Source organism: Gekko japonicus, unplaced genomic scaffold (assembly GCF_001447785.1).
Source record: "Gekko japonicus isolate JY-2015 unplaced genomic scaffold, Gekko_japonicus_V1.1 scaffold460, whole genome shotgun sequence".
NCBI lineage: Eukaryota > Metazoa > Chordata > Lepidosauria > Squamata > Gekkonidae > Gekko > Gekko japonicus.
The window spans coordinates 625,724-644,519 of NW_015173688.1; the positions used below are offsets into that span (position 1 = coordinate 625,724).

At 41.3% G+C, this 18,796-nt stretch overlaps 1 protein-coding gene across 1 annotated transcript in view; it reads left to right on the plus strand.

Moving 5' to 3' along the window:
* Nucleotides 1-18,796, plus strand: part of LOC107120433 (metalloprotease TIKI2-like) — a 525,698-nt gene that overhangs the window by 338,091 nt on the left and 168,811 nt on the right. The window contains 1 exon segment of the mRNA XM_015423132.1: nt 15,032-15,178. Coding sequence (XP_015278618.1) covers nt 15,032-15,178 — 147 coding nt within the window.

The following is an 18,796-nucleotide window of genomic DNA, read 5'->3' on the forward strand; positions in this document are numbered from 1 at the left end:
AGAGTGTGAGAGAGGTAGAGGGAGACAGGAGGAAGCAAAGGTGTGAGGAACAGGATAACCATTCCGCAAGTTTCTTGCGGGTCTCCACTTGTAAGCAATCTAAAAAGACGTTGTGATGACAGTGCATGTGATTTTATGTGTTGATCATATTGGAGAAATGATATATCCATGTTTAGCATATGATTATGAATCAGTGAGAAACAAAGCATTTGTTTACATCCCAGGTTACTACCTGAAAAGAAACCGTTGATTATTCTATAGCACTGAATCATAACCATCAAATTTATACTTAACTTCCTGGAACCAAGCAGGTTTCTTCATAGAAACTCATCAGTAGAGGGAATCCCTAAACTCTTGTAATGTGAATAGGGATGGGCATGAACTGGGAAAATACAGTTTGGTTTGTGGTTTGTGGCATGCCTGGTTCATGAACCACGAACCATCATGAACTTTTAGGGGCTAAATGAACTGTTTCAGTTTGTGAGGTTTGTGATGCAGTAGAATGCCCCCTGATATGCCAAATTCACAGAAAATCTCTGGCTGACTCTCCTCTACCTGCCCTCCAAGTTTGGTGAGGATTGGATTTATGAGATCTGAATTACACTCCCTCAAAGAAGGTGCCCCACCCTCCATTGTTTTCAATGGAAGGGGAAAACAGCACAAAAAAGCAAGTGCAATAGAAGCCCAACAAAACAGAATCAAAGTCCTTGAGAAAATTTGCAGTAGAAACGGAAGGTGTGTGTGGGGAGATTGCCAGCCCAGCAGAACCAGCACAATGTACAGAGTGCCCATCAGTACCAGTGCAGTCACAAAGTGCCCAGCAGAACTCAGTGTCACTGGCACTGCAAGCTTAAAAGGACTGATCTCAAAGCACAGAGTCAGAAATCCAAGCAAAGGGGGTGGAATTTTGCAAGCTCTGTGCAAGAAAATGGGAAGTGAACACAAAGGAAGGCCAGCAAAGGTGGGGGGGACCCTCTTGAAATTGACATGACTAGTTTGAAACTGACAACACTGTTCCCAAGGCTGGAGAATCCCCCCCCCCACACACACACACCATTACTTTGGAGTTTGATTAACATTTTGTTTGAGCGGAGACAGTCTGGAAAAGTATCCATTCATGAACCGGCACAAACTGCTTGAAAGTTTGTAGAAAGTTCATGCCAGTTGACCTGCCATGAACTTCAGTTTGCAAACCATGAACTGGCCAAAATTCATCATGAACTTTTGTTCGTGAGCTGGTTCGTGCCCATCCCTGTGTGTGAACCCTGCAGGCTAACAGATGTGAGATTCCTTGAGCCATGAAACTTAGCATGTGAACAAGTAGTCTGTCATAAGTAGACTGAGTCTTGTATATTTTTTCAGGTGCCTGTCTGACCTAAACTGATTGGACCTGCTTGTGTTGACAAAATACTGTGACCTGGCTGTGACCCTCTGATGGTTACCTTCAGAGTTATTCTAGTGGATTCAGAATGGCTGCTTTGGATTATTTCCTTGGCATCACTTTGTAGAAAGCAGAATGAAAACTTGAGACACCAAGGATATTTAAAAATCCTAAACTGTTTTATTACTGAATTGAACTTTACTCAGAAGGATTTACTACTAAGTAAACATGCATAGGATCAGACTGCAAGGCTTCTTAGTTTGCACTTTACTCCATGACTACTGCTACTATCTTTTTTTCTCTTCAGCATGAATTGCATTACAAACTGGCTTAGGTAAACACAGCAGATAATAAATCAATGAAGAAAACGTTTGTTGTAGAACTGTTTTTGTTGTTGCCTACAAATTAGTAATTGTTTTGTGGTCAAAGAACCTTGTTGTCTAACCTCAAAAGTATTTCTTCAAGCTCTTTAGAAATTTCATACCAATTTGGCTAATAGAAACAAGAAACAGTGGGTTTGGAGTCTATTATCAGGGGAACGTTCAAGTCCTTTTTTGGGTTTCTCCACAGATTTTTCCTGTCAAGTCTACGGAATGCACAGAAATAAGGAACGTCTGTGCCTTTTGTCTTTCAAGACAAGCTTTTTTACTAGTGGTAAGGTTGGTTAGTCATTCTGTTCCTCTGAACTTACTCCTGAGTGGGTTATTTATTAACAGAAATAAGAAACCTCATTTGGCAGTCCTGAAGTCTCTTAGTTGGGGCTTGTCCCTAATTCCATTGGTAGCATTATCCTTAGCTTGGATACCATTGCTTAACAAGTTGTCTTATTCCTATCACTGTGGATGTTTACCAGAATTTAGAATTGGAAGTCATCCTAGGAACACTTGATGGCTTTTAAATTGTTTGTAAACCATATAATTCTAGAGAAAACACATATTCTAGAGCAAAACTCTTTATGTAACATTATAATAAAAGAATATTAGGTACCTAGGAGGAGCCATGAAATATCTTAAAGACAGGTAAACAAAGGTTTCCTGGGGTGCTAGGTGAGAAACGTTTGTTTGAGCATCTGCAGAAGGCTTGGCATTGGAGTAAAATTAGCTGGGAGAAAATTTACCAAAGCAGAAACCAGGGGAGTGGGAAGGAACATTCTCTCCCTCCCATGTTAAAAGCTTGAATACTGTGTTGCCAAAAGCATGCTTCACTGTGGTCTCATTAACAGTGCAGGCAACTGGACAGGTATAGAGAAGAAAGTGGCATGGATTGAAGTTGCTGAATGTGCAGATTTATGGGGTTAGAAGATGTGTCTGTCTCTCACCCACCTTCAACACAGCTATTCAAGTATTCTGTTTGTATTGAGATGTACCTTCTGAGCAAAATTTGGGTTCTGAAAAAGTACTCAGTTTTGCAGTCCATGTGCATCTTGATGGTGTGTGTGTGTGTGTGTGTGTGTGTGTGTGTTCTAAAGAAAACTTCTTAGGAAGTGTGCATGGAATTGTGGATTCATTCCCTCTATATCATTTAATCTCTTGCTCTCTCAAAAAACAGTGCACTGTAACCCAGCTAAAAATCAATGGTTTCACATTGTCACAAACATTCTATTCTGAGCTTCACAACCAATAGGACTGTAGGATGCATAGTGGTTAAAGTAAGTTCTTTGGTCAAATTCAAACCATTTTATGAAACTGGTTAATTAGCAATTTGAAAGGGAAAAATCAAGGTCTTAAGGTCTCCTCGGGTCAATGCCAAACCACAGCCTATTAACTACTCCTAGCTTTCAGCAGAAATAATGATGAGGTTTTGAGAACATATGGAAACAACTAGGGAAAAGACTTTTATGAGGAACTTTAACAGGGGGCACGATTTTGCAAACAGAAATTCTAGCAGACGATTTCATGGTTTTGCTTCCTTAACTGTCCCTTTAAAGAAACTAAACTCTTTCCTCATTGTGGGATGTCAGATTTAGCCAGGCTTTCTCTCTGACATGGGATAGTCTTTTAAGTGGCTCTCCTTGGACCCGTTTTTTTTTTTTTGGGGGGGGTTCTCCCTGACACTGACCTCACCTAGGTGGCTTTTGCAACTCATCAACCCCAGCCATAGCATTACAGTCAGTTAGAGATGATGCCGGAAAACCAACCTCCTTCAGGAAGCTAATGGAATTATTGGATTTATGCAAACACATAAACTGCCTTTCATTCTGTTTGGTATTTGGTGAGGTTTTGTATTTGACCCAAGAATGGATTTAAAATATTTCTCCCCTCATGACTAGAGGAAGCCTAAATCCCACCTGTTTTATTTGCCTTCCTCATATAACTTCAACATGTTGCCTGTATGCTCTGAACTCCTCAGGTTCAGTTCTGCAAGGCAGGTTCTTCTTCTTTTTTTTCTTTTTACCCATCCTCCCAAACCCTTGTACTTTCTCTTGCTGATGAGTGATTTTTTTAAAATAACCCAGTGCTAAGTCATGTTATTTTGTACAAGTACTTTTTTAAAATTCTCATGCCTTCTCCCCAAGGAGCCTTGGGAAGGGGAGGTCGGACAGCTCCATAACATCAAGTATTTTCCTGAGCAGTAAAGCAGAAGTCATAACACTTAAAATAGTTTAAAATAGATTGAACTTGTGTTGGTGGAGCCCCTCCCACTCTCTTTCATCCTACCAGAGTGTTGCTAACATCCAGGTGGGGCCTGGGGATCTCCCAGAATTACAACTAGGCTTGCTATTTGCCCTCCGCCTGCTGGCACTCTGGCAATCAGAGAGAGATGGCATTGTGTCACTTCCAGGAAAAGCTTCACATTGCTTTAGGGATCACTGGAAATGCTATGGTTTTGCCATAGAGGAATTGCCAGAAACTTTATGGTTTCCACCACAGAATACAGAGATCAGTTTCCCCTGGAGAAAAATAGCATCTTTGGAGGATGTACTCCATTTCATTAAACTCTCTGAGGTCCCTCTCCACCCCAGGCTCCACTCCCAATTCTCCAGAAATTTCCCAGCAAGGAGTTAGCAGCTCTATTCTACCCCCATGTACATTTATTAAGACTAATCTCATCTTAGGTTAGAAATAACTGGTTCCCAAGTATGCAGAATTGCAACCGTATGTTGAGATCTGGAGCAGCTCAAATACCACATCCATTATGCCATGGGGGGGGGGGCTGCTTGAGAAGGCTTTCATTGTGGTGTGATCATCAGCAGGTGCTGTTGTTAGGAGGTGGCCACTTTAAAAAATGCCATATTTTAGATCCTGGCCATGGAGGCTTAGTTGTGTGGGCTCTTTTTGTAGCAGGAGCTCCTTTGCATATTAGGCCACACACCCCTGATGTAGCCAGTCCTCCAAGAGCTTACAGTAGCCCCAGTAAGAAGAGCTCTGTAAGCTCTTGGAGGTTACACTAGGGGTGTGTGGCTTAATATGCAAAGGAGCTCCTGCTACAAAAAGAGCCCTGGGTGTCTTAAGAAGACAGTTATTGTGTCAACCCACTACAAGTTCAATTCCAGGCTCATTGTATAACATAAACAGGCACAACAACTGCTGCATCACTCAGCAAAATAGACTAGTCCCAAATCAAACGTTCTCCCTCCTAATTCCTCTGCCTTGTCCTATCAGGTTGCATCTCTCAGAAAGCAGTGATCTCATCTCTGTTGTCTATAGCCACTACTGTATCTAAGAGCACCACAAAACTATAACTTCCTTCATAGCGAGCATCAAGAAGGTAAAACAGTTTCCTTCCTGCAGCCTTGAGTCAGCTGTCTGATGCTGGCTGGAAAGGATACTTTCAATTGCCAGTGCTGGGGTTCCATGTTACACAAAATATGTGGTTAGATTTAGCTATTGAAACTCTTTCTTATACATGGTGATATTTTGATACAATGAAAACTGTTTCTTTTATACTACAGATAGTTGGGGGGTATCTCTCCTTATATATAATTCTGCTTTGGTCATGGGCTCCCCTGAACATTCCAACATGCTTCTAAATCAGTTGGCTCTGTGATCTGTCTTTCAGAGGGTCTCCCTATCCATTGGCTGCATTGCCTGAGTCCTGCCTCAAACATTCTAAACAGTTTGCTGCTCCCCCCCCCCAATTGCCAGTCAGAACATAGAGGTAATTTGCAAATGTGGCCTGATTGGCCTTTGCCTTGGAACACAGAGGTCATTTGCATATGCGGCCTCATTGGCCTTTGCCTCTAACATTCTAAACAGTTTGCTGTTGCTGTTCTGAGGTAAAATGTGTTTCGAGGTAAAATACATTTCCCCTTAGTGCCTGTTGGGAGAAACCATTGTTGCCAATTTCCAGGGCTGAAGATCACTCAGAATTACAACTGCTTTCCAGATGGCAGAGATCAGTTCCCCTAGAGAAAACGGTGGACCCCGGTATGACAGCCAATGTGACGTAGCAGTCAGGGCTTCAGAACATGGTAGAGGCTGCAGGTGGTGGGGGGGGTGGAAAGCTGAAGAGTGAGGGTAAAATAAAGGTAGGTTGATGATTGGCTGGGAAAGAGATAAGGTTGCCAACTCCAAGTAGAAAATTCCTGGATATTTGAGGGATGGCGCCTGGAGAGGGTGAGGATTCAGGAGGGGTGGAACCTCAGGTACAATGCCATAGACTCCACCCTCAAAACCAACCAATACCTCCTGGGAAACCATTGTTGCCAATCTCCAGGTGGGGGCTGGAGATCACTCAGAACTACAACTGCTCCCCAGGAGGGAGGGGGGAGGGAGGAGATGGAAAGATGAAGTCAGAGGGGCAGATCAAGGTAGGTTGATGGTTGGCTGGGAAGGAGATAGGATTGCCAACTCCAGGTTGGAAAATTCCTGGAGATTTGAGGGGTGGAGCCTGGAGAGGGTAGGGTTTGAGGAGGGGTGGGACCTCAGACAGGTACAATGCCATAGACTCCACCCTCCAAACCAGCCCATGGAACCATTGTTACCAATCTCCAGGTGAGGGCTGGAGATCACTCAAAGTTACAACTGTTCTTCAGGTAGCAGAGATCAGTTCCTCTGGAGAAAATGGTGCACTCGGTGTCATTATACCCTGCTGAGGTCACCACAGCAAATTGACACTGAGTGCTCAAGGCCAGGTCACCTGCCCAGAGCCTCTTTCTAGAGCTCGTTGTATTTATTTCAACAACGGGTCTTATTCCTAGTTGATAATATTTTTAATTTTGTAATTACCATTTATTTATTTACTTATTTATATTGTATTAGATTTATACGCCACCCTCTCCACCAAAGCAGGGAGTATGTAAATGTGTAAGGGCTCATTTTAAATAAGATACAGTTTTCAGAAAGTACATAGACAATTTAAATTATTATAGTTGCTTTCATTCTGGAATGGGAACAAAAAACTAGGGGGTGAACAGAATTTACCTCAGATTTCTTAAATGTCTTGGAGAAACAAGAAGTAATAATTTATAGTCAGCAGAGCTTGCTGGACATTCTGTTGATTTTTATGTGTACGTTGAAGGGTTTTTTATGGTACTTTTGAAAATCACCCATAAAAGTTGAATAATCCTTTGCTCAAACACTTAGTTTTGTACCTTATGAATTTATGGACTTTTTATTACACTGAACATTTTGTTTTCATTTGGTAAATGCTGACTATGGCAGGGCTGGATTGTTCCTCAGCCAGGTTGCAAACTACATATTCAGTAAGCACATTTTGGGAACGTAATTTGATGCACTAAAATGTCTCTGCAAAAAATCTGAGCAATCAGAAGCAATAATAATTTATTATGTTAAAATAATAGGAAGGGAAAGGGAAAATCCATCTGTGAAGAACTAACAATGGATCTTCTAAATGTACCAAGGGAAATGAACATGAAGAAAGACCTTAGTAGGTTTTTAAAGCTGAATAAGGAAAAGAATGAATTGGGGCAAGCAGGAGAATGGCTGTGCTTATAAGGCTATGGTGATTTCTGCTCTTTAGTTAAAGGAACTATGTTCAGAACTTTTTGATCTGAAGTTGTAGACTTGTGGTACAATAAAACGGTGATTTATGGGCAGGTTCACATGATTCCTTGGAACAGGTGGCATTCTTAGTAGTAGAATGTTACTTTCCTCGAACTAAGCATGAACCAAATCCAACAAAGAATGGGCTTTTATTGAAAAGCCTCAGAACAAAGCCTATGTTCATGTGTGTACTTTTTTATGCCACTTAATTGGAAAAGGTGGTAATTCTGTCTGAGGTGCTATGTTCTTTGAATGCATTTTGATCAAACTCAAATCCCAAATCTCATTATAATTACAAGGCCAAACCAGCAAAGGCTGCAATTCACAATCCATTTTACTACGAAGCAGTCCTGTTGGATTTATTGGAACTGTTCTAAAATCAGTGAGTTATGGATTGCAGCCAAAACAACTTTTCCTCCTGAGCAGATGACCTTTTATTTAAAGGGCAGTTCAGAAGTAGTGCAGGTTTCTCCCCCCAAAGGTGCCCAAACTACTTGTCCATTTTTCTGATAAAAAATAAAATAAAAACCAAATGATACAGTTTATTAAAATCAACCAAAATAACAAAAAATAGTATGGAAGCTTTCAAGTTCTCTAGAACATTTCACCAGCCTGGATGTTTTAAAACAAGAAGAGTGGAGAGGGGATAAAAATACCTAGGCCATAGACTTAAGGCCTTGTATAAAATGTTGCTCAGGTTTTAGATTTAAAATGGTGGTGATGTCATCATTGGCCTTCCAGAGGGACACAACAAGAAATGGAAACATTAGTTGAAAACACAGCAGTTGACCAAAGGTCTAAAATAAGTATAAAATATTTTTTTAAAAAATGGCATGACACCACTTATGGGGAAAGTTTTTATCTTAGAGTTTCTTGTGATTCCTAGAGAGGCATGACCCTTCCAGATCTTCCCAGAAATGATGTCACAGCATCACTGCCAGCTACCTCATGTTCTCCTGAGAGTGCAGTCTAAGGCATCACATCCTTGCTGAGCTTCCTCTCCTCCCCAAACCTCTCCTTTCCCAGACTTCACCCCTAATCTCCAGGAATTTCCCAACCCAGAGTTGGCAACCCCTTACCAATGAAGGGTGTTTCCCCCCAATTTCCAAGATGTGTACTTTTAAAAATCCAACCCTAATTTTGCTTTTTTTTTCTAGGCTTTTTCTCTGGTTGAAATTTTATCTACCTATGTATTTTTCTAGATATCTACTTACCCTGAGACCAGTTTAAAATTGAAAACAAATATGGTTTCACAGTAGAAGTGCAGTGAACGTTGGCCAGAAATTGAAATGTGGCAGCTATGTAGCAAAAATCCTCCTAGGTGTATTTAAGGGCAGATTGTGGAAATACAGTTTGAATTTTCCACTACAGGAAGTTCAGTGTGCTGAAAAGATTGGTGGTGCAGCAGCTAAAAGGATCAAATCATCTCTCTGTAAATTCTCTTTCTCAAAAGTCCCAAACATTCCCCACGTGTTCCAGCCTAGGCTTCAGCATCTTCTATGACCCATAAAATGTGAGATTAGCATCTCACTAATTTAAACAGGCTGCAAAAGGCATGGGTTTAAAGGATTTCTTACCTTTTGAGGCTTATAGGCTGGGGAGGAAACAGCTCATCCATGGATTTCCTGTGGATTCTGAATATAGGACTAATAAAAATATAAGCTCAGAAAAATGTTGATTGGAAGAAAATGGATCTAAAATACTTACAGTAAAAAAGTTATATGTCTGACACTGTTACCTACACTTTTGGAGTATGTACTGGAGAATGTTTTCATTCCTTTCACTCAGACTCTCTGGGTGCAAGGTGGCTGTGGGGAAAACAAATGTGGTGAGCCAGTCATGTGTACCCACTATTACATCTATTTCTTGGAAACATCTAGAAATTTCCCTTACCCCACCAGATTTTTATTTCATATTTCTCTTTCATACCTCAAGCAAATAAAAGATACTACTGAACTCCTTTATAATCACTAATAGGATTGTGTGACATATTTCTTTAATTATTTTACATGCCATTATGCATGTGGCTCATAGTAATATATTATATAAATACTATAAGGTTGTTGATCTACTTCACATGGAATTATCTTGAGTTGCAGTCAATTAGAGATTTGGCTATAGAGGTGAGAAAATCACTTGACTACGTGCCCTTCCCCTCACGTGATTCAGAAGTTCATGGGGCTGCTACACACTGAGGATGAAACTGAAAGGGAAGTGGTAAACATCTCTAAATTGCTACCAATTTCTTAGTAGCACTAATTTATTAAAACATTCATTTTGATCATGAAAACTGGTCATAAAAATGGGCAGAAGAAGTTCTGTCTTACATACTTTACAGAATGACAGAGGTTCTAATTTATTTTCAAAGCATCATTTTCATTATAACATATGAGGAACAGTTGGTGCTGTTTTGATTAATTAAATCTAGGGACAAAAAATCCTGGGAGCACTGAAGGTATGCTCTGGAAGACAATCCAAGCATCCTGTTTGCTATAGAAAAGGGTGTTATGATTCCAATTCTCCTTATATAGTAAAATAACACAAACAAAACAACAAAATGAGAAATGTATCACTTCTTTTTTTTAACGTATTTTTATTGATTTTCAGTATATAACAAAAATGACATTTCATATTTCCATTTTTTACAATATTTTTGGAGCTTTTTGTCCATATATTTCTAGCCAGTTATCTAGTTTTTGCCATCTTTTCTTAAACACACTATCCATTTTCCCCGCTAAAAACATATTTGTTTTATCCATTTCTTTTATGATTAATTCTTCTCTGCTTGGAATTTTATCTGATTTCCAACGTTTTGCTATGGCAATTCTAGCGCTTGTGAGGATGTATAGTATCAAACGTGCATCGTTATATTGTATATTATCAGGTAGGATATTTAATAAGTATATTTCTGGAGCCAGATTCAAGTCTATATCTACTATTTCTAGGATAAGTTGTTTTATAGTTTTCCAAAATTTTGCAATTTTTTCGCATCTCCACCAGATGTGGTAGAAAGAGCCAACATTTCTCTCACATCTCCAGCAGTTCCCTGATACGGTCTTATAGCATTTTAGTAATTTCTCTGGAGTCCAATGCCACCTATGGAACATTTTGAAAATATTTTCTTTGTATGATGTGGCTCTTAGTAATTTCATTGAATTCCACATTTTTGACCATTTCTCTATGCTTATATTACTTCCTATATCTGTTTCCCAAACCTTCATACATGGTTTTATTTTTTCTACTTGGTACTCGTCATCTAGTAGGAAGTTGTATACTTTTTGAATCAGTTTATCTGCGGAAGACAACCAAATTTTATCTAAGTTTGTATTTGTTTTTAAGAAGCCTCTTGTTTTATCGTTCGCAAATCTAGATTTTAGTTGTAGCTTCTCCCAGTTTGTGAGATTAATCTTTATTGCTTGCAATGTTCCAAAGTCTTTCGATTCGTTTTCTTTTGTAAGTATTTTATCATAGGTGGCAGTTTTCTCTTCCGTCATTAGATTTGGCAATATGAAGGCTTCCAAAGGGGAGACCCATCTTGGTATTTTATCATAAAATTTTTCCTTCAACATTCTCCACACTTTTATCAGAGAATCTCTCAGTATGTGATTTTGAAAATGTTTCTGCTTTTTCTCTTCGTCATACCACACATAGGCGTGCCAGCCCATGTGTAGGTCATGACCTTCTAATTTTAAAGTTCTACTATCTTCTAGCAAAATCCAATCCCGAATCCAGGTCATTGCTGCCGCTCTGTAATATAATTTCCATTCTGGTAGTCCCAGGCCGCCTCTTTCTTTTTTATCATATAATAGTTTTAATCTTATACGCGCTCTCTTTGCTTGCCATATGAAGCTTCTTGTAATTTTCTCCAATTCCTCACATATTTTGTAATTTTTTAGAATCGGAATTGTTTGCACAAGAAACAGAAATCTAGGTAGGACGTTCATTTTTATAGTGGCCGTTCTCCCCATCAGCGAAATGTGGAGATCCTGCCATTTTTTCAGGTCTTTCTTGATTTCTTCTATTAAGGGTTTATAATTGTTCTCATATAGTTGTGCATTATTCTTTGTCAGATTTATGCCTAAATATTTAACTTTGTCTGTTATCTCCATCTTAGTACTTTTTTGCAATTTATCTATTTCTTCTTTAGAACAATTTTTTGTTAGGATTTTGGTTTTCTTCAAATTTATTTTTAGTCCTGCCAGATTTCCATATTCTTGTATTTGCTTCATTAGGTGAGTTATGGATGTGATGGGGTCTTCCAGAATGAATACCAAATCATCGGAGAAGGCCTGTAATTTGTATTGTTCTCCTTTTATTTTGGGACCTCTAATATTTAGATTCTCTCTCACCATGTCGTTTAGAGATTCTAAGCAAAAGATGAAAAGTAGAGGTGAGAGCGGACAGCCCTGTCTGGTACCTTTCTGAATTGGGATCTTTTGTGATAATTCTCCGTTTACAATTATTTTCGCCCATTGCTCTTTATATATGGCCAAGAACATGTTTTCAAACTTCTCCCCACATTCCCAAGTTTCTAATTTATACTTCAAAAAGAACCAATTAACATTATCGAAGGCTTTTTCTGCATCCAAGAATATTAGTGCAAGTTGTTTGCCTGGATTATATTCATAATATTCTAGGATGTTTATAATTGTTCTAACATTGTTCTTTATCTGCCTTTTCGGAAGAAATCCTGATTGGTCCCGATGTATTATTTGAGACATCACTTTTTAAAATCTTGCTGCCAGGATTGTAGCAAAGATCTTATAGTCCACATTTAAGAGTGAAATGGGTCTGTAGTTTTTTATGTCATCTTGTTTGGAATTGGGTTTGTTTATTAGAGATATCATTGCCTCATTCCAAGAGTTTGGTGTTTTCCCGGTAATGGCTATATCATCTAGAACTTTTTAAAAAAGTGGGACTATTTCTTCTTCCAATTTTTGCAATATTTCTGCCGGGATGCCATCTGGTCCCGGAGCTTTCTTCCTTTTTTGTTTTTTAAATGCTTCTGTTATTTCACACATTGTAATTTTATCGTTCAAAATCTGTCTCTGTTCTTCAGTAAATCTCTTCTTATTATGTTTTGCAAAGAAGTTTTCTAATTCTTGTTGAGTGCTTGGAACCTTTTTATACAGTTCTCTGTAGAAATTTTCTACAATTGTTATAAGTTCATGATTTTTATATTTTATCTCCTGTTTTTCGTTTTTCAGAGCTTGAATTTCTCTTTTCTCTTTTTCCTTCCTCAACTTGTATGCAAGCCAACGCGTAGGTTTATTCGCATTTTCGAAGAAGTAAGCAGAAATGTATCACTTCTGGCAATCAACATGATCATTTATTTTCAGATAACATGATAAAAAGAGAGCCCCCAAAAAACCAGGGCACAATTTCTCAACCTACTGAGGATGAGAAACAACAAAATGAAGTTGCTACTGGAGGAAGGTGTACAGGATTCTGCCCCCACGCCTGTCTAGGAATGAGGGGAAAACTCCTATATGTTTACAATACATTAACAACCATACCCATCTCTAGCACCTCCTCAGAGATGCACTCTTAAGGCTCAATGGTAGCGTGCAGCCAGCTAGGCACAGGGAGTTTAGCCTTGGAGTCCAGTTACCCATCAAACAGACAGTATTTATAAGCAAGAATAAAGTTTATTTAGTACAGGCTTGCAATCAGAATAATAAGAATTCAAAACAAGAAAACCTATGGCTCTTGGCCCTGACTAGACATTAGAGATATGCATAATTACCAGGAGGATCCATAGTCAAGAATGTCCAAGTATACAGCCTTTCCCAGGTACAATTCAACATGAAGGAGAGAGTAAGAGAAGAAACTGAGCTCTCTTCCAAGGGATCAGACAATTAAACCCCAATCTGATTATGATCAGCCATGGCCATTAGCCAATCATCAGTAGACAGGGAGGTCCCAACTTTTGGGTTGTCATGGTAATGGGTGGGGATAGGCTAGGTCTGGGGAACACCCTCTGCAGTCAATGATCCCCAGAGTCCAACCCACCCTTGGGCGTACGTGCGTTTCTGACATGCTTCGGCAGGGCCATTTGGTTTATGGCATGGCAATTGACCAAATGGTCAGTCATCTGGCTTGCATAGGAAATCAGAACAACAGGGGGTCAGCAAGATACATTCCAAGGGGGAAACATGAAAGCCTATAGAAATCAAAGGGAACATGAAGCCCATAGAAATTAATATTTCTATACAGAAGGAAGGTTTGATCCAGGAATGTATATCTCCTGTTCTGGACGGGATTGCGCACTCTGTAAAGAAGCAGGTTCATATGTTGGGAGTGCTCCCTGAGCCTCCTGTTGAACAAACACAGGGCAGTGGTGCCCAGGATGCCTTCCACCAACTTTGGCTGATTAACCAATTGCCGCCCTTCTTTGGGGGAAAAAGTCTTGCTGCTGTGGTGCATGCTCTGGTAACATCAAAATTTGATTACTACAGTGCACTCTTAGTGGCACTGCCCTTGAAGACTGTCCAGAAAACAGTACTTGGTATATAATGCTGTGGCCAGAACATTGACTAGAATGGGTCATAGGGACCATGTCATTCCTAACTTGATTCATCTAAACTGGCTCCCAATTTGTTTCTGGGCTCAATTCAGCTTTCTGGTAGTGAGATTTAAAGCCGTATAAGTTTTGGGATCAGCATTCCTGGAGGACAACCTGAGGTAGGCTTGCCAAGTCCCCCCAGGGGGTGAGGAAACCCCCACCCCAGAGGCCCGTTCCCCGCCAGCGGTGGATTGGGCCCTGGGGAGAACCCCACCCCCAAAATACGTGACGTGCACGTCACCCAGAAGTGACGCGACCACGCCAGGCACGCTGGGGGCGAGGCCACGGTCATCCGAGGGAAAACTCTATGGTTTTCCCCTGGATGGTCGTGGTCCCGCCCCCAGCATGCCCGGTGTGGTCACATCACTTCTGGGTGATGGGGTTGCGGCGCACGCTTTGCGCTCTCCAGGAACAAGCCGGGAGCCCCCTGCTCCAGCAGCAGGTAAGACTTGGCAACCCTAACCTGAGGCTAGATGGGTGGCAACCTGTGAAATGACCTTTTTAAGTCATGGTGCCAAAACATTGGAACTCACTCCCCAGGGAGATTTGCCTGTCTGTACCTATCATTGTCTTCCACCAGAGGGTGAATACTTTTTTTGTTTTGTTTGTTGATCCCCTATTAATTGTTATTGGCCCTCCTCCCTGGCTGTATCGTATGTGTTTGTGTTTATATATTTTATTGAAAATAGAATTATTTTATGTATAATTTATGTTTAATATTGTTTTAATACCTCAGATGTTTTAATGCTGAAATGTTTTAATGTTAATGTTGGCCACCTTGGGGACCCAATTTGAGTGGAAAGGCAGGCTAGAACTGTTTTAAAGAAATAAATATATATATAGGGGCCAGTATAGACCATGTAAAATAAATGACATGTTTGTGTGCTTATAAATCAAAATCAATGATTCCTAGCCTGTGTCCAAAAATTCATTTTGAATTGGGTGGGATGTCCTCCATAAAATAACAGGCAAGCCAGCTAGTAAGACAGAAAATCAACCCTGGCAAGTGGAGATGGCAAATTTGTTCATGCTGTCCATCCAAGTTTCTCCCCACACCAGTTTATCTGGTCATTCATGTATTTTACACCTGACTTTACAATGTATTTATTTAACTCATATTTATTTTCAATGTGTATACAGGTGCTGTTTGCTTTGAACCAAACATTACTACAGCATGAAAGTCTCAGAGCAGGCAGCTTGCAGGCCCCTTACACCACTGAAGATCTTATCAAGCACTACAACTGTGGAGATCTTAATGCTGTCATATTCAACCATGATACTTCACAGGTATGTTGTCTTCACAACACATATATTTTTGGGGACTTCTGGCCAAAGATTTGGGTGCTTAGTACCCTAGTTCACAGTTCTTCAACAGACAGGCAAAGGGCAGATTTTTTTTTTGTGGTTTATGTATATGAATGATGTATGGTCTCTGCACCTTACTGACTAGCCCTCAAAGGTCCAGTAAGAACCATGATGATCTTTAACCCTGACGAAATCTAAGAAGAACATGGACAACATTTGCTGGTAAATAGATGTTGGAAGAGATTCTGATCCTGTAATACCATTCCATTACCCCTATGCCCTACACTTCACTTGCCAAGTTCTTATTGTGTCTTATTGTGTCTTACTGTGTTTTCAGAACAGTTCAGCATATTGGCTACAGGTGACATACACTGTCTTCCTTAATGCTTTCTGCAAAATTTTACTGGGAGGTTCTGTTCCAACAAAGTAAAGCAAACATTCCAAGAAATTAGACAGCCAGGTAGCATAGCAAAGACGATGTGGTCAGAGTAGGGTTGCCAACTCCAGACTGTAAAAGTCTTGATGTGGGGCTAAAGCCTGGGGAAGGCAAGGTCTTCAAAGGTGAGGGACCTCGGCAGTGTATAATACCATAGAGTTCACCCTCTAAAGCAGGCATTTTCTCCAGCGGAACTGATCTCTGTATTATGAAGATCACTTGCAATTCTGGCAGATCCACAGTCTCTACCTGGATACTGGCAAACTTAGGTCACAGGTATAGATCATGGTACTATAAATGTTTGCTATATGTTTTTGCCCACCTTTCCTCCAAGGAGCTCAGGATAGCATGCATGCTTTTCCCACACAACCAACTTGTGAGGCATTGTCACAGCCCAAGGCTCCCTACCTCCAGGGGACAAAGGGTGGAGCATGGGCACAGCACTAAGGAGAGCAGCAGCCCAGTGGCAAGGCTGAGAAGAGAGCCAAGTGGGGCAGCAACAGTAAGGATGGTACTGTCAGAAGCCAGTCCTGGTTCCCAGGTCAGATGGGAGTGTATGCTTCTGCATAGACTTTTTAAAGGTAAATGACATCTCCAGATTTGATGTCTTCCCCATTGTCAGGACCCACAGCCAAACAACGGAGCACACATGTCCAAGAAAGGTTTTGCTTTATTGTCAGTACTATGGTTGCAGTAACATGGTCACTGTTAGGAATGACTAGCCAGGAACAAGCATACAATAATATAGCAGATTCAAAAAATCCCCCCCACACACACCTGTGGGCCAATCGCCCCTGTTCCCACGGGCGGGAAAGAGAAACCGACCCTCGGCTGAGAAATGAAACTAGTCTCACGGTTAATTGCAGTAGAGACACTACATAGGCAGGAGTACAAGATCAGAGATAACCCGGGAAGAAGCGAGAGGAAAGGAATGTGGCACCAACTCGTACACAGGTCAGGCAGGCGAACCCTAGGCCTATAAACCATATGGCAGCATAGCTGACACCCACGCTGTGGGTGGAACTACTACTGGAAAAGGTGGGCTGTGCTTGTTTCCTGTCCACCTTCGATCTTACCAAGGGCTATTGGCAGATTCTCTTGTTGCATGGCATGTGGGAATAGACAGCGCTTTCGATGCCCAACGGACTCTTTCAGTTTGTGAGAATGCTATTCAGACTTGAAGGGGCAGTGGCCATGTTTCAGAGAGTTATGGACCAGGTTCTCCAAGAGCTGAGGACTGTGCAGCTACATACATAGTTGTTAGCGTTACTTGGGAGCATCATAATTGTTAGCCATACCTGGGAGCAACACCCTCACTTGGGTGTCCCAGGCCCTGAGAGCCACAAGACTCACAGTCAACCCTGACAAATTCCATGTAGCATGGACTACCATCTAGTATTTGGGCTTTGTGGAGGGGAATGGAATTATAAAACCAATCCAAGATAAGATGCAGTGATACAGTAATGAAAGCCCTGGACTTTATAAAACCCTTTGTACTGCAAAAAGGTGCCTCAGGATAGGCTTTGGAGCAGTACTGTCCCAGGTGCACAATGGAGAGAACATCCAGTGCTGTATCCAAGTTGCAAACTGAACCCAAGGGAACAGAAGTGGTCCACTTTAGAAAATGAAGCCCTGGCAGTTAAGTGGGCAATTATGACACTCATGTATAATGTTGGGGGTTCTCCCTTCACATTGGTTGCTAATCATACCCCTCTTCAAAGGCTGCACCATAGGAAGGATTCCAACTCACATCTGATGTGATTGTACTTGGCTCTCCAGCCTTTTGCACTCCATCAAATATCACCAAGGGTCCTGATATGCCAATGCAGACTTCTTTTCCCAGCAGGCCAAAGAAGACCTGACTGGAGAGGGACACAGAATGCCTGTCTTGGTGGAGGGGTTGTCACAGCCCAGGGCTCCCTATCCCCAGGGGAGAAGGGTGGAGCATGGGCACAGCCCTAAGGAGGGCAGCAGCCCTGTGGCAGGGCTGAGAAAAGAGCCAGATGGGGCAGCAACGGTAAGAGTGGCACTGTCAGAAGGGAAGCCTATCTGTATTAGCTCCTTGTGGAGCAGAGAACTTCTTGGGGGTTGTCATGCTACCCATGGGTTGCCACCTTCCTCTGCCACCAGTCTGGACTTAGGGTGCTTGGGAAGGCCCAGAGTACCCTCCCAAGCCTAGCCAAAAATGCCCCTTTTAAGCCGAGAAATATAGGCATGATGACCAGACAGAGAACATTAAAATGGTTTATTAATATAGTAATGGGGCAAGGAAAACAAGACAAGGTGCTTAATACAGCAGTGTCTAAAGGTAAATAAAACAAATCTACCGTGGCTACCTATTTCTCTTAACTGGTTATTATTCAAGGCCCACAGCCTTTTATACCAGGCCTGTGCCTGTACTCATTCTGTCCAAAGTGAAGGATCTTTCTCTCAAACCAGACTGTCCTCTCAGCTTAACTCTGTGAGAGAAAAGAATGCAGTTCCACAGCCCACTATGTTTAAGTAACAATCTCCGGACACCGATTGGTTACAACCAGTACCAAGCATTGTGGGGATTGTAGGCTGTGTCTGTTTTCCACTCCCACACAGGTCTCCTGGGCCTAGGCCTCACTAGGCCTTGTCTCCCAGTCCTACACAGATCATGACAGGGGTAAAGGCCTCCTCGAGAGGAAGGGCTTGCATGAGAGGTGGAACAAAGAAAAAAATAGGAGTGGCCACGGGAAGAAGGATAAAAGGCCCCAGCTGAAGGAGATAAGAAGGCAGATGACTTCAGCCTATGGGCAGGGCTGTAGACAGGCAGTCTTGGGACCTTTACAGATAGGAAGTGTTATAAGTTGGCATTCTTGGCCTGAAGGGTACCCAGGAGGAATTTTCACATCAGAGCCAGGCAGATGAGCTACCCTCTAGCTTAATCTGAAGGATGCAGTGGCCAGTCACAGCTGCTGGCAAAACGTCAGGTACGACAACGCCAAGACCATGGCCATACTGCCCGGAAATTCTACAACTAATGATTTAGTTTTTATTTATTCGCAATCCTAATTGGAATTTTTAAATTATGACCTTTTATGTGTTTTTATAACTTCTGTTTTATTCATATTGGGTTTTTTCTGCTTTTTAATAATTATTTTCATTGTACACTTGAGTTCTACAAGAAAGAAAGGCAG